Source organism: Cetorhinus maximus, chromosome 24 (assembly GCF_964194155.1).
Source record: "Cetorhinus maximus chromosome 24, sCetMax3.hap1.1, whole genome shotgun sequence".
Classification (NCBI taxonomy): Eukaryota; Metazoa; Chordata; class Chondrichthyes; order Lamniformes; family Cetorhinidae; genus Cetorhinus; species Cetorhinus maximus.
The window spans coordinates 49,561,662-49,583,232 of record NC_135902.1 but is presented as its reverse complement, the minus strand read 5'-3'; the positions used below and the strand labels follow the sequence as shown (position 1 = coordinate 49,583,232).

Here is a 21,571-nt window from a genome sequence, read left to right as displayed (position 1 = left end):
TTACTAAAACTCACTCAAGTAAAGATGCAGAAATTATTAACAAAAGGTTTAAATTGTACAAATTACAATTTAATTGTAATTAATTAAATTACCAACTACCCACTAATGCAAAAACATACACACAATCTCCTCAAGCATGCAAGAAAGAAGTAAAATTCGTAGAGTGTCAGATATTAAAACCTTGGCCAAGTGACAAGCCAGAAAATAAATTATTCACGGAGTGTCCAGATGCTTGTTTACAGCTGAAGGGTCCTGGTCCATAGTAGCTGCTGGTTCTTGGAATTTCTCAGTGGAGACAGTGGTGTTGATTCCGAATTCTCCTTTAAGAACATTCATTTGCAGAAATGAGGTCTTCTGGTGGGTTTTGCAAATCACAAATAGCTCAGCTTTGATGAGAGAGGTTTCAGAAAAGAGAGAGATGGGGGTAAGACTGTTGCCTCTGTGGCGGTCTCTCTTGACTATCCAAAATCCAATATCTTCTCACTCAAGAATTGGGTCATGTGACCTCTCTCTGAGAGCTCCATAGATTCTATGTCTCCATAACAGCAGCTTGTGTCCTGCGCAAATCAATTTGGTAGCTGCTGTAAGCCAGTGTCCTTTGCTTAGGAAAAGTGTTCTTTTCAAAAAAGATCAATACATATGTATGTCTAGCCAATAACATTATAAATTAATATTTTGTGTTACATATCTTCATAACACAATTCTCTTTTGAATTCCACAATTGAATCTGCCCCAGCACACACTCAGACATGCATTCCAGATCCTAACCACTTGCTCCCTTAAAATATTTTTCCTCGTGTCATAGTTGCTCCTTTTGCTAGCCACCATAAATCCGTGTCCTCCGGTACTTAATCCTTCTGCCAATGAGAACAGTTTCTCCCTATCTATTCTGTCCAGATCCCTCATGATTTTGAACACCTTTCAAATCTCCTCTCAACCTGCTCTTCTCCAAGGAGAACAGCCCCAGCCTCTCCAATCTATCCATGTAACTGAAGTTCCTCATCTCTGGAACAATTCTTGTAAATCTTTTCTGCACCCTCTTTACTTTCATATTCTTCCTGAAGTTTGGTGCCCAGAACTGGACAGAATACTCCAGGTTGAGGCCAAATCAGTGTTTCATACAGATTTATCATAACTTCCTTGCTTTTGTACTCTACACCTAGTGTGACCACTGACAAACATATGGAATACCGGATCCCCCCGCTAACCCCCACACACATACCAATGTGCCCTTTTTAAAATTAAAATAAAGTACTGCACATAATGAACTTAGTGCCTTAGAGTGAGCTAAATTTAGGGAGCTTGTACATCTCAGCTTTTAAACTTTGGAGGAGCTTAAACAGATTAAAAAATGTTGTCATGTTTTAAATCAGTTTTTACCAGGTTGCTGTTCTGTTTGCACAGTTTCTCCTCAGACCTCATTGCAGCTACTCATTCTAGAGAAGTGTGCTGTGTACATCAGTGTGTCTGTACAACATAGTGAGACAGCGTGAGGGCATCACAAAGGACACACACATGGATAGTCAGTTCCTGCCCTCTCCCAAATGCAGCCAGGCCTCCCCACACCTATCTGCCTGGATAGATCTGAGGATCTTTGCAGGGCCAGTATGGTGGCCCACAGGCAATAAATTTGACTCTAAATGCTTCTGGACATTGGGTTGATAGGCAATTCAAAATTAATGGACAATAAGGTGTCTGTCTGTTCAAACAGGGAACAGTCCACCTGAAAACCGGACAGTCCAGTAGAAAACTGGACGAATGGCCATCCTATCAATAGCCCAGGATTTTGTGTGCTTTAATGACCATAGTTACTCAGTGACTCCAGCCTGTTTCACCATTCTATTCGATCATGGGTGATCTGTATCTCAGCTCCATTTACCAGCCTTTGCTCTATATCCGTTGATACCCTTAACAAAATTCTACAAACCTCAAATTTGAAAATTTCAAATGATCCAGCATTAGGTTTGCCTATGAGTCTCCTAGAATAGGGCATGGATCTCCCAAACAACAAAAATGCACATATTAAATTTCCCAGCACAGCAGCACCCCATAGTTCCATAATAACCAGCTGCCATCACAGGGACCCTGGTGTGCTGTGAATAAGTGTGAGTCAGCAGGAATTTGGGAGTCAGGGGAAAGGTTTGGGAATCGAAGAATGTGATCAGGAATTGAAGGGGTGAGAGGGAGAATGGAGGTTTGGGGGAGAGTGGGAAATAGGTTATGGGTGACTGTGGGGAATGGAGGTTGGGAAGAGAAGTTGGGGAACAGGGGATGGGCAAGAGAGGGAGACTAGAGGATTTGGGTTGGAGAGAAAGCGAAACAGAAATGGGGAAGGAAAGGCAGTCAAGGAGATGCAGTAGGGGGTATTGAGATTCACGTTTGAAGGAGAGGGACAGACAGACTGGGGAATGTGGTGGATGTGAAATCAACATTTTCTGCAGAGCTAGGAGTAGCAGCAACAGTGTGATGGGAGCAGCACCGAGAGAGGAGCAAAGGGGTGAGTGAAATCTGAGGCCCTTGCTGAAGGTAAACAGTGAATGATTTTTTCCTTTGCTGGTCAAATAGGAACAAGGATTCTCACTGGAACAAAGCAGAGAATAGGAAACTTCTTCAATAGAGGACAATTAGATCAAGGGAGGTTTTGTCACCATGTGGTGATTCAGGCGGAGATTAGAATGTCATTTAAAAGGAATGGAATAAACATTTGAAAAGGAACAATATAAAAAGATCAGGTGTTACAGAAGAAAGTGGCAATGCTCACACAAGCACTAGAGCCAATTAGCTTCCTCTTGTGCAGCAATTTCCATCATTCTATGAAACTCACTTTTATTGAGTCTTGGTATAGGGAGTGATTTAGAAATATTAGTGCTGAGATATATTTAGGACAATGTGCCCTGTGAGAAGTGTCCCTATCACTGAGTTCCTCAGGGTAGCGTCCTAAGCCCAACCATCTTCAACAGCTTCATCAATGACCTTCTTTCCATCATAAGGTCAGAAGTGGGGATGTTCGCTGATGATTGCACAATGTTCAGCATTGCTCACAACTCCTTAGATACTGAAGCAGCCCATGTCCAAATGCAGCAAGACCTGGACAGCATTGTTTCAACTGGTCCCCTGGCGAGGTCCCCCCAATTTGTTATGATCCCAGACGAGATAGCACAAATTGTTAACACTCCACATAGGAACCCGATTTTTTTATGCTCCTGGGTGAGGAGGAATAAGCTGGCTCCCCTTTTTTGTTCAACCCCCCCATTTGGTCATAACAAGGTTAATTTAAAAAGGATCCTTCCCCTATGGATACATTTCCCAGTCCATATGTATTTATGTTTTAGAAGGAGCCAATTTAAACAGGCTTGCCTGAGTCAAAGAAAGAGTAAGTTTATTAATTACGAGAAACCCGAGGAAAAATAGTAAAAACACAACGCACATACACACAGGTAAGAAATGAGAAGTGAAGTCCAAAAATAAAAGTTTTTAAAATATATGAATCAGTCTTTGGCTTGTCCGTGAAAAGTAGATGGCAAAAGGTTGCAGCCATTACATTATCGGGTGATGCTGATAGAGCTGACTTTGGCAATTGAGCAGTTGGTTTGGAGACACTTAGTTCTGCAGATCAGCTGAAGGAGTTATGTTGTTTCCTTTTTGATTGAGGCTTTGCTGACTTGCCTCCAGACAGTTAGGGAGAGAGATAGACTTTTACCTGCAAGGTGCAGGGATGTCTAGTTGATGTCCTTATGCTATGACCTTTACAGCACACACTAGCAAAGCAGAACTGGAACACCAGTACTAGAACACCAGAACTAGCACACACAGTTCGGGTTTGCAGCAGGCTTTTTAACCCCATTTCTAGTGTACTCCTGGAAGGGAAAAACAAATATGGCCCAGAATCTGCTTTTTTTCAATTCAGACCATTTCCACATTCCATGATATAGCAGGAGATAGTTTCTGCTGAGATGTGGTAATCAGTCTCCATTGTCTCTGCAACCAAAAGAGATTAAAGTTCAGTCTTTCACATTGCATTTCTTCCTTTCAAGTATCTCTGTCTGAAGTAGGCCTTGATGCTTTTTAAGATGTGACATTCCATGCTATCTCTGGACTAGTCGGTTAAGCATAATCCACATAGGAATTTTCCAGAAAGTGGTTACTTTACATTCTCAGCCAGCTTTTGCTTGTATGTCTTTTTGAAAAAAAACACATATCTTCCTTTAAAAAGTTCAATATATCCATATGTAATTTGGGACTATGATCCACTGTTGTGACAACATCCAGGCTTGGGCTGACAAGTGGCAAGTAACATTTGCGCCACACAAGTGCCAGGCAATGACCATCTCCAACAAGAGAAAATCCAACCATCGCCCCTTGACATTCAATGACATTACCATTGCTGAATCAACCACTATCAACATCCTGGGGGTTACCATTGACCAGAAACAGAATTGGACTAGCCATATAAATACTGTGGCTACAAGAACAGCTCAAAGGCTAGGAATCCTGTGGCGAGTAACTTACCTCCTGACTCCCCAAAGCCTGTCCACCATCTACAAGGCATAAGTCAGAAGTGTGATGGAATGCTCTCCACTTGCCTGGATGAGTGCAGCTCCAACAACAGTCAAGAAGCTTGAAACCATCTAGGACAAAGCAGTCTGCTTGATTGGCACCCCTTCCACAAACATTCACTCCCTCCACCAACGATGCACAATGGCAGCAGTGTGTACCGTCTACCACTGCAGGAACTCACCAAGACTCCTCAGACAGCACCTTCCAAGCCCACAACCCATGGACAAGGGCAGCATATGCATGGGAGCACCAACTCTTGGAAGTTCCCCTTCAAGCCGCACATCATCCTGACTCGGAAATATATCACCGTTCCTTCGCTGTCTCTGGGTCAAAATCCTGGAACTCCCTCCTAACAGCACTCTTGTTGTACCTACACCGCATGGACTGCAGCAGTTCAAGAAGGCAGCACACTAGCACCTTCTCAAGGACAATTAGGGATGGACAATAAATACTGGCCAGTGATGCCAATATCCCGTGAATGAATAAAAAAAAATCTCTTTGCCCTTTTTGTGATCTCCTAGTTTGGATCAGGTTGGTCGCTCTCGGCCAGTTTTGATATGTGAAGTCCAAGTCCAGATTGTTAATGAGTGCAACTCCCACTTTAGAGTTGTTGCCTTCATACAGAATCTTATTCCAAACCAGATTTCAAGGATATAGGCAACCCATTCAAAGTGGCATTGACAAGCCTGACTACATTTTATGTGTTGTCGGGAAAATCTTGCTAGGTCAATATTAGCAGCTTATAGAATTACTATTAGATAAAAGTTAAATTTCAGCTAGTTCCACCCATTATTACTATTATTTTAGACTATCAATCATTATTGTATTACTGTTGGTTTTGAGGGGAATCTGAGCATTACGGTGTTACTTAGTTATCTGTGCAACATCAGTGAGTTATTTGTTACTGGTGGAATCAAAGTTATTCCCACCTATCGTTTCTCATCTGCAAATCACTCTCCCACCTTCAATTTCCCCTCTTCCCCAACCTTGGTTTTCCTTATTCACCCACTCCTGAAATTCTAAAACGACAATTATGGGCACAGAACCAGAAGCAAAAATATTCAATTACAAGGCCCCCAACTTTTATATGGATGATGCCATAACCTTTGCAGATGTCACTTGATCGGATGTCATGTTATCAGAACATCATGTGATCAAAACCCCAGGAATGTTTCCAATCAGAATCCTACCTAGGATCTAAAGCCTTTTGAGGGGGAAGAGTTCCAAGATTCCATACCTTTTGTGTAAAAAGTGATTCATGATTTCACATTGTTTCTTTGTATCTACCCTGTTGGATTCCTTACTTATCTTAAGTACCATGATTAGATCACCCCCTCGCTCAAGGGATTACAAACTAGGTTTATTCAACATTCAGAATTGAACTCTTTAAGCTTTGAAGCTGAACTCTTGAAGCCTTAAGCTGAAATTAACTGGGATACTAGGCTAGGGATAGATCAATAGAGAAGCAGTGGCAGGCATTTAAGGGGATATCTCAGAATAAGTATATTCCTACTATGAAGAAAAATTATAAAGGAAGGACCCACCATCCATGCTTAACTAAAAAAGTTAGGGAAAGCATCAAACTTAAGGAAAAAGCATATAACTGTGCACGGATGAGTAGCAGGTCAGATGGTTGGTCAGAAGATACAGAACAGGAGAGAATGGCTAGAAGGTTAATCAGGAGAAAGAAATTAGAGTATGAGAGGAAACTAACTAGAAATGTAAAAATGGATAGCAAGAGTAACATAGGTATTTAACAGGTATTTAAACAGGAAAAGAGTAGGTAAAGTGAGTGCTAGTCCCCTGGAGAGTGAGAATGGGGAGTTAATGGTAGATAATAAGGAAATAGTGGATGAAATGAACAAATATTTTGCTTCTGTCTTCACTATAGAGGATGCAAAAAACATTCCACTAATATCGCTAAAGCAGGAGGTGCAGGGGAGAGAGGAACTTGGTGAAATTACAACCACTAGGGAAGCAGTACTGAGCAAACTGATGGAGCTGCGGGCTGACAAGTCTCCACATCCAGAAAGACATCATCCTAGGGTCTTAAAAGAGATGGCTAATGAGTAGTAGATGCATTGGTGTTAGTTTTCCCAAAATTCCTTAGATTCTGGAAAGGTTCCATCAGACTGGAAAAAAGCAAATATAAACCCTCTATTCATGAAGGGAGGGAGGCAGAAAACAGGAAACCATAGGCCAGTTAGCTTGACGTTTGTTGTGGGAAAGGTGTTAGAGTCAATAATTAAAGAGGTTATAACTGGCCACTTAGAAAAACACAAGGTAATCAGGGAGTTAGCATGGTTTTGTGAAAGGGAAATCAAGTTTAACCAATTTATTAGCGTTGAAGGAGTAACATGTGCTGTGGATAGAGGGGAGCCTGTAGATGTGCTGTGCTTGGATTTCCAGAAGACATTTGATAAGGTGCCGCATCAATGGTTATAGCGGAAAATTAAAGCTTCTGGTGTAGGGGGTAACATAATAGCATGGATAGAAGGTTGACTGGCTAGTAGAAAACAGAGTGTATGCATAAATGGGCAATTTTCTGATTGGCAGGATGTGATGACTGGAGTCCCGCAAGGCTCTGTGCCAGGGCCTCAAGTTTTGACAATTATATCAATGACTTAGATGAGGGTAGTGAAGGCATAGTAGCTAAATTAGCAGATGACACAAAGGTAGGTAGGAAAGTATGCTGCGAAGAAGACACATAAAGAGTTTGCAGACAGATATAGATAAATTGAGTGAGTGGGCAAAAATCTGGCAGATGGAGTACAATGTGGAAAAATGTGCAGTTGTTCACTTTGGCAGGAAGAATAAAAAGGTAGAGTATTACTTAAATGGAGAACAACTGTAGAATTCTAAGATGCACAGGGATCTAGATGTTCTCACTAAAAGTTAGTATGCAGGTACAGCATGTAATCAAGAATGCTAATGGAATATTATCCATTATTATGAGAGGAATTGAACATAAAAGTGAGGATGTTATGCTTCAGTTATACAGGGCATTGGTGAGACTGCATTTTGAATACTGTGGAAAGGATGTTTCCTCTTGTGGGGGAGTCCAGAACTAGGGGACACTGTTCTAAAATTAGGGGTTGCCTTTATAGGACAGAGATGAGGAGATGTTTTTTCTCTGAGGGTTTTGTGACTTTGGCACTCTGACTTAGAAGGCAGTGGAAGCAGGGTCACTGAATATTTTTAAGGCAGAGGTAGATAGATTCTTGTTAGGCAAGGGAATCAAAGGTTGTCAGGGGTAGGTGGGAATGTAAAACTTGAAACACAAACAGATCAGCCATGATCTTATTGAATGGTGGAAGAAGCTGAAGGGGCCTAATGGCCCACTTCTGCTCCTATTTCCTATTTGTGTTGTAGCACCTCCAAGATGGAGCAAACTGGAGGAACAGCACCTCATCTTCCGACTAGGCACTTTACAGCCTTCCGGGCTGAATATTGAATTCAACAACTTTAGATCTTAAACTCCCTCCCCCATCCCCACCCCCACCCCCATTTCCGTGTCTTCCCCCTCCCTTTTGTTTTTTCCAATAATTTATACAGATTTTTCTTTTCCCACCTATTTCCATTATTTTTAAATCTATAACTGTAATACCCTGTCAGTCTTTCCACCCCACCCCCACTAGAGCTGCACCTTGAGTGTCCTGCCATCCATTCTTAATTAGCACTTTTCTTAGATAATATCACCACCTTCAACACCTCTTTGTTCCTTTTGTCTGTGACATCTTTTGATTATCTGCTCCCATCACTGCTTGCTTGTCCCTACAACCAACCACCTCCCCCCCCCCCCCACCCCTTAAACCAGCTTATATTTCACCCCTCTCCTAACTTTACTCAGTTCTGCTGAAGGGTCATGAGGACTCGAAAGGTCGACTCTTTTCTTCTCTGCCGATGCTGCCAGACCTGCTGAGCTTTTCCAGGTAATTCTGTTTTTGTTTTAAAAAACCGAATTGTCTGGTGGAAAGCTAGATGAATGGTCACCCTAAACTTGACGCATTTTCGGATAATGTCGCAGAAGGACCGCAAGTGAACGAGGGTCTGACTTGCTGAACATTTCCAGCATTTTCTATGTCTTATTTCTAAACTAATAGGTTTTTATATATGGATATATATATACACACTGCGAAGTTCCACGTGGAAGAACAACAGGAGAAGGAAGTGAATTAAACACACAGACCTAAAAGAAGCAAACCCTCCAGGGACGGCGCTATGCGCGGAGTAACATTTTTATTACCCTCCAGCTGATTGGCTGCGCGGTTGGCACGGTAATCCATCCAACTGCATCCTCAGCTTCTTTCAAATCAGCCAATTGAGAAATTGCTTTGAATCGAATGAACCAATAGGAGCGGGGTAACGCGGGAACTTTAAATAGCTGGAGCGGCGGCCCGGCTCGCACTGTTGGATTGAGTTTGTGCAGCGACTATCACGATAAACATAGTTGTAAGACTTATTTTGGTATTTAAGTTTTTTTTTAAGCTTACAGCATTTTGTTAATACTAAGATTATAGAAGCTATTGCTCTTGTATTGTGGCAATATAAATTTTTACGAAGGTACAACTCTGGTGTAAGTATCTTAGGTGAAACTCTCTTCAAACGTGGCGAGCGTGTAAATCTTTGTCTTGTAACTTACGGGAAGTATATAAAACTCGTTTAATTTTTTCCTTTGAGCTATTCTTTATTTAACCAAGCAACTCTTTAAGCTAGTTTAAGTGCTGGAACTTACTGGTTGCTAACTTTTTTAACTGGATGTAGAAATCTCCCTTTTAACGGAGCATTAACTTTTTTTTCCTATTTAACAACAACTTTTTAAAATACCTTTTTTAAAATATCCTCCCTGACGGTTGAAGCATCTTAAATGTATCCAGCTCTTGTCTATTTTGTTACATAGAGGTGATTTTGATCGAGTGACTTGAAATTGGACGATGTCAACCACGGTCAACGAGAACTCCTGCACCCGCCTGACAAAGTTTAAGAACAAGGGTAAAGACGCCAATGTGAGTTGTAATTTTTATGGAAGTTTTGGCAGTTTCATTATAGTTGCAAATAGCTTAATTGGTTCCGTTCCTACTCGAAGGAATTGCGACGCAGGAGAATCGAAACCAATGTTGAGCTGCGGAAAGCGAAAAAGGATGATCAGCTGTTTAAAAGGAGGAACGTGAGTAGTTTTCCTGATGAAAACGTGTCCCCCCTTCAGGAGAAGAACAGCATCCAGGTATCGTATACTTTAAATGAGTCGTTTTACTTTTTTTAATGGATCTGTTTTTGATCGCTTTCGATTGCTAAACTTTATTTTTTTAATAAAAATCAGGTACATATGAGTTTGGAAGACATAATCCAAAGCCTCCAGAGCAATTTTTTGGAAACTCAACTGCAAGCGACTCAGGCTGCTAGGTAAGAATGGGTTAGACCATAAGACACAGGAGCAGAAATTAGGCCATTCGGCCCATCGAGTCTGCTCCTTATCATGTCTGATAAGTTTCTCAACCCCATTCTCCCACCTTCTCCCCGTAACCTTTGATCCCCTTACCAATCAAGACCTATCTATCTCGGTCTTAAATGCACACAATGACCTGGCCTCCACAGCCTTCTGTGGCAATGAATTCCATAGATTCACCACTCTCTGGCTAAAGAAGTTTCTCCTCTGAGGCTGTGCCCTCGGGTCCTAGTCTGTCCCACTAATGGAAACATCTTCCCCACGTCCACTCTATCCAGGCCTTTCAGTATTCTGTAGAATACGGGTTGACCGTCTTTCCACTGCTGTTGGAATTTGAAGCCTTTTTAAAATGATATAGTATTTGTAAGTTTGGTGTGGAACTTAAGAGCTTGATATTTTTAAATTTGCAATTAAGCAGTGTGGTGTCACAAACATAATTCAATATTAACAATTTACCAGCATGTTTAGAATTGGTGCAATTTCTCCCACCTGTTACATTTGAGGAATCATAATTCATCTAAAGTAGCTAAAGTACTATTATGCAATTCAAGCGCTCGCTATAGGGCTCACAGGGTCTTATCCTTGAGACCTTTATTAGCCTGAAGAATTTATGCTTGTCTCCAATCACTTATCACCGGTAGTTAAATTTTTAAGATTTTATACCCTTTGTTTTGTCAATTCAGTGCTATATTTTACAGATCTCTAGAATTAGAGCTCCATGCTTCAGCATAGAGAATAATTATAATTGGGCCGAATACTCGAGCTACAATGTAGCTTTAATTGGGTATTGTAGTTTTCTAGTTCAAGAAAATCTGGTTTAACCAATTTCTCTAGGGAGGGGGGGTGATTTTCAGTGGGGATTGGTGTCCGCTTCTTGAATGTGTACAGTAACACTGCCTAGTGCTTTAAGAAACATGACATCATCATTGAGCCCTGTCCTGACGGCTACACATGCACTTAGGATCCAGTAAAATTAGTAAGGCTACATTTATTGCCCATTTCCAGCTTTAATATCACCTAGATGTGATTCTACTGGTTCAGTACTGTCTGGTATCTGTACCCTGGGCTGCTTTCTTTCTCTTAGCATCTGCGAACACCAATATTTGTGCACTTATCCAAGTAGCTTTAGAAAGTAAGCTTTTTTTTTCTAAAACTTGCATTCAAACACTGATTTGCCCATTGCTTTCCATCTTTTAGAAATTTCTACCCATGCAGTCACATTTCCAGTAATACTTGTTGATTAGGCTTTCAATAGTTTTTCAGAAGACTACAATGTATTTCCTTACTACAGCTTTTTATATACAACTAAACGACAAGCTTCATTAAGTTTACCTTGGCTCAACGCCGCTGCCCAAGGTCCTTCCACAGTTAAAGCAGATGCCTATCAGTTAATGTCACTGTTAACAGCTGGTTAGAGGGGTTACCTGGAGACAAATAGTGCTCTATTCACTTACTGCCTACGTGATCAGTAATTGGGTCCCTGTTTTCCACCTGATAAAAACCACAGATGGATATCATGGCCATGATGTGATCAGGGGAGTGGTGAGAATGTACTTGGAATATAGGAAAAGGAGTAGGCTCCACAATCAATGGGTTGACTTGTATCTAACTCCATTTCATTGGGAATGAGAGCAAAAATAGGCTATTTGACAGACTGGATAGAACTAAACCTGAGCATCAATAAGTCCCTGAATAAAAATAAAATCTGATCCAATCCTGCCACCGGCACCAACTAGCCAAAGCGGACAAATTGTAATAACTCAGGTTAGCTAGTATGGCAATGGGGATGAAACCAGTGATATTTCAGATTCTAAAACAATTCAAACATACTTTATCTTGTTTGTCTCTAGCTTCCCAGTTAGAGCTGCTGATTCTAAAACCATAGTTTCTCTTTCAGGGTCAACACTCCTATTTTACATATGCTTAACTCATTGGTCTTTAAATTGTTGTTGTTGTTTTCTTTCCAGGAAGCTGCTTTCTAGAGAGAAACATCCTCCCATTGACAAAATTATTCAGGCTGGGCTCATCCCCAAATTTGTAGGATTCCTTGGGAACTTTAACTGCAGCCCTATCCAGTTTGAAGCTGCATGGGCCCTCACCAACATAGCTTCTGGAACCTCTGATCAGACCAAGGCAGTCGTTGATGGTGGTGCTATTACAGCATTCATCAATTTGTTAGCTTCTCCGCATCCACACATCAGTGAACAAGCAGTATGGGCTTTAGGAAACATTGCAGGTAACTGTTGCTTCATAACTACATTGAAGGGCAAAAGGATTGTTTAAGATGTTTACTAACTGACAAGTGCAGCTTGTAACTTGGCTGTCATAACCTGGCCATAAACAACTAGTAGAAATGTAACTCTTCAGGACAGGAGGGGGTTGGGCAAGAGAAAGTTGGTTTATATTTGATGGCCAATCACTAATTTGACTGTGGGCACACCTGCCATTGAGTACCCTGGTCCTCTTGAAGCAACATGAAAGGCCACTTGGAAGAGTTATTGGTGTACTCCATTGTGTTTTGGCACCAAGTCACATTCTGATTTTATGTATCACATTTCAACTGTGTAGTAAGAGGTTTAATTGACCAGTCATAATGACTCATCCCATTGAATCTGTGCCAGCTCTAAGCATTCCAGTCAGTCCCATTTTCCTCTTCTTTCTCCTTACTTCTCTCCTCTTTCCGCCCCCCCCCCACCGTCCTGCAAATGTATTCCCTTAGTATCTATCCAATTTCCTTTCAAAATCATTCTCTGCTTCCACTGCCCTCGAGCAGTTCATTCCTGGTTATACATAACTACTTGCTGCAATTTTTAAAGTTCTTCCTTGTTCCCCTTGCCCAAAACCTTAAATCTATGTTCTCTAATTTCTAACACCATCAACTGATGGGAACAGCTTTCCTTTGTCTATCTAAACCTGTCTAAACTAAACCTCTTTCAAATTCTCCCTTTCTCCAAGGAGAATAACCCCAGCTTCAATCTAATCTTGTAGTTTGGTTCCATGGATGAGGGAATTTTTGTGTGAAATCTACTCTGTAGTGTCAAGGGCCTTCAATCCTATAACAATGGCCAAACATCGATTCAGTATTCTAATTGAGGCCTTAAAATGTTCAGCATAACTTCCTGCTTTTGTAGTAAACCTCATGTGAAGTTTTGCTGCCTAGTCAATCTGTCCTGCCACCCTCCAAGATCTATGCACATGAACTCCCACATCTTTATGTGCCTGCACACCTAGAACTAGCCATGAAGACCATATTGCCTCTAGCTACTACCAAAATGCATCAGCTGACTCCTGGATAATTCTATCTATCTTTTTTGAGATTACAAAACTCCCTGGCCTGTGGTAACTCAGCTGAGTGTCTCATTTTGGAAATTTATCCACTCACTAGAACCCTGAAACATATTCTAGGGTCTCAACTAATTTTTTTTTTTTTGGCCCATGTTACTTGGAAGCCCTGTAGTTGATTTTGCTTTGTATACTTATGATCAAAATGGTTTTCCAGACAAATTGAAAACAAACCAGTTTATTTGTTACAGGTGATGGATCACACTACAGAGACTTGGTTATCAAGTGTGGAGCCCTTGACCCATTACTTGCATTATTGGCTGTTCCTGAATTATCTGCATTATCGGTGAGCCACTTTCTCAGTTGAGTTGCATGAAAATTGACAGATGTCTCTGGTTTCATGCCAAGTAGTGATGGTAACATTGATCCTAATCGAGTATAATACTGTATACTTTGTATTTTTGGAACAGCAGTGGGTTTATTTTGCTCAAATGTGTTGAGTAATATCTTGCACTTTTATTTGTGATGTGGCAATCCATCCAGATTGGCAAGATTAGCACTATTGTTCATTTCAAATTGCCCTTTGAGATGCCGATGAGTCACCTTGAACTGCAGCAGCTCTTGTGGTGCAGGTAGACCAACAATACTGTTCCAGGATGTTTACACAACAGTGAAGGAATAGCAATGTGTAGTCTGTCTGCTGAGATTCCACCTAAGCAACCTATTAAAATTTAACAAAAGGAAGCATTGGGTTGATTATCATAGTATCATAGTGTCTCTATCTAATATCTATCTATTTATCTCATTCCAGTCGAGTTATTTGCGAAATTTAACTTGGACATTGTCAAATCTCTGCCGTAACAAGAGCCCATCTCCACCTATAGAAGCAGTAAAGCAGATTCTACCAGCCCTTGTACGCCTTCTACACCATGATGATAAAGAAGTTCTTACAGATGCATGCTGGGCCATCTCTTATCTAACAGATGGCTCAAATGATCGCATTGAAGTGGTGGTGTGTACTGGTGTGGTACCACGCTTGGTGCAGCTGCTGGCATCATGTGAGCTATCAATAGTGGTAAGTTCAATTTTTAAATGAGAAATTTTAACACAAGGTGTGCCAACCATTGACAAAATTCAAATCACAGATTTAGAAATATTTAAATTTAATCAATATGTTGGAAGGCAGGAGTGGGCTGTTGGGTGAATCATCAGCTCAGTGGTTACTGTTGTCAGTGACAACTCAGAATTCAAAATTTGCCACTGAGCTGCACAAAGCATTGTAGCACATGCAGCATTTTCAACCTGGTTCAAGTGAGTTGGCATGGATTTTCATTGCCAGTGAACAAGTACAACCTCTAAAGATCCTGCTATAATGCAGTTAGATAGTATAAATTTAACAAATAGTTAGGTTTTAAGGGATATGTGCTTCAGAGTTTTGATTTCCCTCTAAGGGAGTCTGGCAGCCCTTTGACTTTTTAAACAAAGTAGTTTAGCTGAAAAGTGACTTAGATGAACTGCCAAATAAATGTTAATACTGATTTTTTTAATATAACAAGTTTGCAATTTTATGCAGTCGATTTTGTCAGACTTTTCAGTGACTTACCTAAAACCCATTAGGTTACTGACACTTTAAGGAATGAGTTTTGGGACTGCAGAGATGTCTATAATTGGCAGTGTAGGGCATATCCTGATTTTGTCCTGAAAGTAAATTAACTCCTCCTGAGTGGGGGAAGAGAGCAAGTGTTGCAATTTAATAAGTGAATCACCAGCATACATCCTGTTTTTTTTTCAGACTCCTGGTCTCAGGGCAGTGGGCAATATTGTGACTGGTACAGATGATCAGACACAGATTGTGATTGACTCTGGTGTGTTGAACTACTTTGGTGCTCTGCTAATCCACTCAAAGAGCAACATCCAAAAGGAAGCTGCCTGGACAATTTCGAACATTACAGCTGGGAAGCCAGAACAAATCCAAGCCGTTATTGACAATGGACTAGTTCCGCCCCTCGTTCAATTGCTTAGAAAGGTGAGTAATTCTGTAGTTGTTGCTAACAGTCATTGTATATTCCTAGCTGGGACTAATATCCAGCATTACATTTTATTGTTCAAACTCAGGGATATAATAAACATAAAACAAGAGAACTTTGTAACCCTACTGTACTGTTCCCCTCAGTATGTCACCATTCCAGATTTTTCCTACTTTTGTACTCTTGGGTTCAGTGTCATCTTGCTCACTACTGTACTTTGGGATCTAAAGAGCACACTTCTGTCTAAATGTTAAATGTCTAAATTTAAATGGTTGTAATACATGACTGATTACTACGATAGGAAGCAAATGGCCCTTTAGTCTGACTGCATCCCAGTAAGTACAATGAATTGACAGGCAAATTGTATGCTATCTTCAAAAGAACTGTTCTCCAAAATCTAGACCAACTAGTGTCAGGGGCTAATCTCGAGAAGCTGAAGTGAAAATGCAGCTTGTGAAATTAAGTTACTCTGTGCTACAGTAATCCAGCTGAACTTCACCTAAAGTCAGTTCTTGGATATCTTTGCAAAAGCTGATACTAGAGAGACAGTGAGTGTGAAGTATCCACTCTTGATTTCAGCCTTAAGTGGCCAGGAACTTGGTTGAGGGGAGCCCATCCTCAACTCCAGGATAACATGTCACCTCAGTCCAAGAGGCTGAGGGTACAATCAAGACCGAGGTGACAAAAGGTGGATAGCCTTGTGTATGAAGGTTTGAGCAATAACTATCAGCAGCATAGCAGGCCAACTACACCACATTATGTACAGTGACACCAATGAGTGCTCCTATTATTCACATTACAATTAACAAGCAGCTTAATTGTACCAAGTATTGGTTGTCAGCTGTCTCTCAGTGGGTAGCACTCTATAGTGAGTTAAAGCTCCACTGACTTTGTGCATATAATCTCCCCTGATTTTACTTCAGTCCTGAGGGAGTATTGCAGTTGAGGTTCTAGATTTTTGAATCAAGGCCCTGTCTCAGAAGAACAAAGGACCCTGTTGGCAAACATTAATTCTTGCCACTAATGGTGTAGGTAACTGCTCTGTATCAAGATGCACTGCTTTTGTGTATGACACAGCATTTGTATCCACTTGTCTAACTTTTCACAACTTTATTTCACAGGGTGACTTTAAATCCCAGAAAGAAGCTGTGTGGGCTGTAACAAACTACACAAGTGGTGGGACAATTGAACAAATTATCTACCTTGTTCAGTCTGGAGTTGTTGAGCCATTATTGGCCCTGCTATCTGTGAAAGACTGCAAGACCATCCAAGTCATTTTAGATGCTATTACTAATATATTCCTGGTAAGGTTCTGTTCAGTGCTTGGCATGTTTAATGTTGACATAAGTGAGTCAAATGTGCCTAACTAGGTATTTTTCAGATACAAGTCCCACAAACATCTTGTCCAATTGGGTACCTTGTAGTTTGGTATGGGTATACAATTTCCTAGCTGGGGCAGTTGTAAAGATATAGTGTAATGCTGAAGTTGCTGTTTTAGTAACTAAATTAATGTGATTATGCAAAATTCTTTGTACTTTTAAGCAGTTTTTGGTTAAGCACTTTGTTAAATTGCATAGTGCTAAAAGGACTTCCATTTGTCTAAAAATGTAATTGGTGTAGTGCATTTAAACATCAGTTCTCTGCTCATTAGTTGTTTCCAGGTTACTAAACATCACAGAAATGAAGTGAACCTATAATTTTTTTGTTCAGATCTGTTGCAAAATATGGTTAGAAATGCAAAATTTAGCATGTGCTGCAGTTAACTTCATGGTAAACTGGCTTAATCTTGTCCATGTGCTGCAGAATCTTGTATACTAAATGATAAGTTTCTTCACTAATTGGTTGGTTGCTTGTGGTGATTTAAAGAGGCTAAATGTCATCTTGCAGAACTCAGAATAGGATCAATTGGAAGTGCTTATCTAGTTGGGACAAGATGACAATTGAATTATGATTAATTAAAAGAGTGCACTCAAACTAGAAGGAATTCAGTCAATCTATAACTTGCAACCCAAATACATTGATAATACACAGTAAGTCAGATTGCACCTCACCTAGTTTTCATTGCTGTATTTGTTCATTCCAGACTGCAGAAAAAGTTAATGAAACAGATAAGCTTTGTTTATTGATCGAAGAATGTGGAGGTCTAGACAAAATTGAAGCACTCCAATCCCATGAAAATGAACAGGTGTATAAAGCTTCCCTGAACCTGATAGAAAAGTACTTCTCAGAAGAGGTAAGTGAAAATACTTTGGAGTTGGGTCTGGATTTCAGCCTATTTCATCATTATTCTTATTGGCAAGTTGCAATAAATTGCTATTGATTGGTAATGGAACTAAATAAGTATTAGTATTGCTGTTGATGGTTACTGGTTTTACTTGGTTCCTGTTCTGGTAGTGCCAAGCTGGAAATGAAACTGTCCATTGGTGACACAACTACTGCCTCAGCAGCTAACTAATGAACATCATGCAGATGTCTAAAGTCACCCACAATCTGGTCATTTTCACAAACCAGTGAAAAAAGATCTTGATCAAAGCATTCTTTACCAAGGTTTCACCATTTCCAGATTTCTATTGCCATCACATGAATTGGTAACATCTGGCTCCTGAACTGCCATTTGTTACTGGAGACAGAATAAATTTGTTTCATGTGGATTTCAATTTAATATAGAAAAATGTACAGAGACAGTTCTAATATAAAGCTGGAGTCTCAAATGCTGCTGCAATTTTTCTTGTATAGAAGGTAATCAGTATTGTTTGTGCTTTTAGGTTGAGGAAGACCAGAATGTTGTACCAGATGCTACTGAAGAAGCTTTTACATTTCAGGCTGAGAATCCTGCTGTAACCTTTGACTTTTGAATAACATCTTAGTTTAACATGCCATTACTGTCCTGTTTAGTTATTTCCTTTTTCTTGTGACTGTCAAACTTATTCTAGCACTTCACACTTGTTATACTTGACTCTTCTCCTGTACATTTGTATAAAATTTAATCTGTTCAATTTTTGTAATTTTGATAGAATGTAAATACTTGAACTATTTTATGTTACTCTCTCCATCTAGCATTGAGTGCTGTAGGACCTCTTTGTTAATACTTTGGTTTCAAATAAAAAATTAATAAAGTCCTTTTGGAAAAACTATCCAATGCTAAACTCATTAGTAATGGACAAAATGCAACTAGACTTGAGGGGCAATTTGTGGTTCATATCATTGGCTGCTTACATGATGTGATAGGTGCTTGGGCTTATGCTTTACCACAATGAGTAGTGGATTTTGAGTCATTTCAAAGTTTCATAATTTGGAGCAAGTTGTTCTTGAGCAGTGGAGTGAGGGATAGCTTGGGATGTAAACCTTGAACTTGTAATTTTAACCTGCAAGATAGTGATTCTGCTGATGCAACCAGATACTCTAAATGAATTAAAACAAAATGCTAGAAGTTTGCAGGCCTTTATACACTTAGCAATATCTCCCACCCTTCTCCACTGAGTGAATTCTGAATATATTAATAAAACAAAGCTGGGAGTACTGTTCAGCTTCAGGGAAACAAATCAATCAATTTCTAAGACCCCCTAGTATCATAATTTGAAGTCTCATGATCTACTTCAGTTTTTTCAAGCCCCTACTGGCATCATTTAGAATCTGCACAAATGACTGATGCAATTGTAATGCAAAAGCTGAATGTTTTGCAACAGTGAGAATCAATGGTAATTTTGGTCGGGGGCTATGAAATGATTAAACAAATTTGAGCAGCCCATTGTAGAGGCTAGTTTGTCTACATTTTTAAAAAACTAAATATTGGATTTCAGTGGGAAAGAACTAACTGCAGAGTAATCAATATTCTAACTGCCTGTTTTTTCCCTCATTTATGGACATCCATAGAGCAAATAAACTGGTCAGGTGTAGGTGTGATCCTCCCTTTCTGACTTCTATATTCAGCCTCATGCATAGCCAGGCAATATTTTCTTAGGAATTTTGCAACCCTCATTAACTTGGTGACTCCACCTTCATTTCATAGGTGACAAATATTGGGGATCCAAAAGAATCTATGGTGGGTTTACAATGAGTCTGTAGCCTACAAGTCTGCTAAGAATGTTGATCTAATTTCTTCACTAACATAACACACCTGTTGTAACATTGTTGTGTTGCAGCTGTGGAATGAGTTTCTGTACACCAAGGTGATCCATAATAAACTAGCTGTTTACACTTTCTGCAGCTATGAGAAATTCCAGATTATTGATCTAGAAGCCAAACTGCAGATACTGTGCAATGTGAGGGGGAGAAATGCCTGGACACATTTTTCCATGCATCTTGGCTGTCTGTTTTACTCATCAGTGAGGGACAATATGATGACTGGTCAGTGAGGCAGGTAATGGGACCAAATGGACAGTAGTGGAGGAGCCTCAGATTTGCAATTGTTAAACAGGTTTGAGGTGCTCACAACCTGTGGATGAGCATACTGGCCATGGTACAGGAAGCTGTTCAAGCAGGGGGAGCAAACAGGAATTTGGTAGGGGAGAGTATAGTGAAGGGGATTTACACTCCTCTCTGCAGCAAGGAACAAGAGCCCAGAAGGCTGTGTTCTGTGCCCATTGTCAGGGTTTGGGACATCTGCTCAGGGCTGGAGAAGAATTTGCAGTGGAAAGGTTAGTGTCATTGTGGTCCATGTAGGTCCCAATGACAGGCAGGAAAAGGAAGGATGTTTTGCTTGGTATGAGAAGCTAGGTACCAAATTAAGCAGAACCTCAAAAAGTACTAATGTCTGGGTTATTACCTAAAATTGGCATAGGGCAAGTAAGATTAGAAATGGATGTGGTGGGAGAAATGGATTCTGGTTTGTGGGGCACTGGCATCAGTACTGGGGAAAGTAGGGGCTGTACTGTTGGAATGGTCCATACCAGAACTTTGCTGGGATGTGTGTTCTTACGAATCGCATGACTAGGGAAGTAGAGAGCTTTAAACTAAAGTAGGGTGAGGGATCAAGCTTGGGTTGATGTGGGAAATCAAGGGCTAGGTTCAAAGCAGGTGACCATAATAGTAATGTGGCAAATGAGGGTCATAGAATAGCAGGAAGGGACAGATAAAACCTTCTGACCTGTCCTCCTTCCTTAACCGAGGATTTCCACCCACGGTCGTTGACAGGGCCCTCAACCGTGTCAGACCCATCTCCTGCGCATCTGCCTTCTCCTCCCTCCCTGAAACATGATAGGGTCCCCCTTGTCCTCACTTATCACCCCACCAGCCTCCGCATTCAAAGGATCATCCTCCGCCATTTCCGCCAACTCCAGCATGATGCCACCACCAAACATATCTTCCCTTCACCCCCCCGGCGGCATTCCGTAGGGATCGTTCCCTCCGGAACACCCTGGTCCACTCCTCCATCACCCCCCTACTCCTCAACCCCCACCTATGGCACCTCCCCATGCCCACACAGAAGATGCAACACCTGCCCCTTCACTTCCTCTCTCCTCACCGTCCAAGGGCCCAAACACTCCTTTCAAGTGAAGCAGCATTTCACTTGCATTTCCCCTAACTTAGTCTACTGCAATCGTTGCTCCCAATGTGGTCTCCTCTACATTGAAGAGACCAAACATAAACTGGGCGACCGCTTTGCAGAACACCTGCGGTCTGTCAGCAAGAAAGACCCAAACCTCCGTCGCTTGCCATTTTAACACTCCACCCTGCTCTCTTGCCCACATGTCTGTCCTTGGTTTGCTGCATTGTTCCAGTGAAGCCCAACGCAAACTGGAGGAACAGCACCTCATCTTCCGACTAGGCACTTTACAGCCTTCCGGACTGAATATTGAATTCAACAACTTTAGATCTTGAACTCCCTCCTCCATCCCCACCCCCTTTCCGTTTCTTCCCCCTCCCTTTTGTTTTTTCCAATAATTCATATAGATTTTTCTTTTCCCACCCATTTCCATTATTTTTAAATCTATACCTGTAATGCCCTGTCAGTCTTTCCACCCCACCCCCACTAGAGCTGTACCTTGAGTGTCCTGCCATCCATTCTTAATTAGCACATTTTCTTAGATAATATCACCACCTTCAACACCTCTTTGTTACTTTATCTGTGACATCTTTTGATTATCTGCTCCTATCACTGCTTGCTTGTCCCTACTACCACCGCCCCCCCCGCCCCCAACTTCTCTCCCCCCACCCCACCCCCCCACCTTAAACCAGCTTATATTTCACCCCTCTCCTAACTTTACTCAGTTCTGCTGAAGGGTCATGAGGACTCGAAACGTCAACTCTTTTCTTCTCT

The 21,571-nt window shown here is 40.9% G+C and overlaps 1 protein-coding gene across 4 annotated transcripts; it reads left to right on the top strand.

Annotated features, from left to right (window-relative positions):
- The first annotated feature begins 8,908 nt into the window (after positions 1-8,908).
- On the top strand, positions 8,909-18,445 carry kpna2 (karyopherin alpha 2 (RAG cohort 1, importin alpha 1)). Of its 4 annotated transcripts, none has more exons than XM_078528978.1 (11): positions 8,909-9,009; positions 9,458-9,563; positions 9,644-9,781; positions 9,878-9,960; positions 11,971-12,239; positions 13,537-13,631; positions 14,097-14,360; positions 15,078-15,311; positions 16,434-16,616; positions 17,396-17,545; positions 18,078-18,445. In XM_078528978.1, exons 2-11 carry the CDS (start codon positions 9,492-9,494, stop codon positions 18,165-18,167), a joined length of 1,578 nt encoding a protein of 525 aa, XP_078385104.1. In that variant the 5' UTR covers positions 8,909-9,009; positions 9,458-9,491; the 3' UTR covers positions 18,168-18,445. The 4 variants fall into 4 exon arrangements, with proteins under 4 accessions (XP_078385104.1, XP_078385105.1, XP_078385106.1 ...); XM_078528979.1 differs by having other exon boundaries at positions 8,964-9,024; XM_078528980.1 differs by having other exon boundaries at positions 8,964-9,133.
- Positions 18,446-21,571: the final 3,126 nt, after the last annotated feature.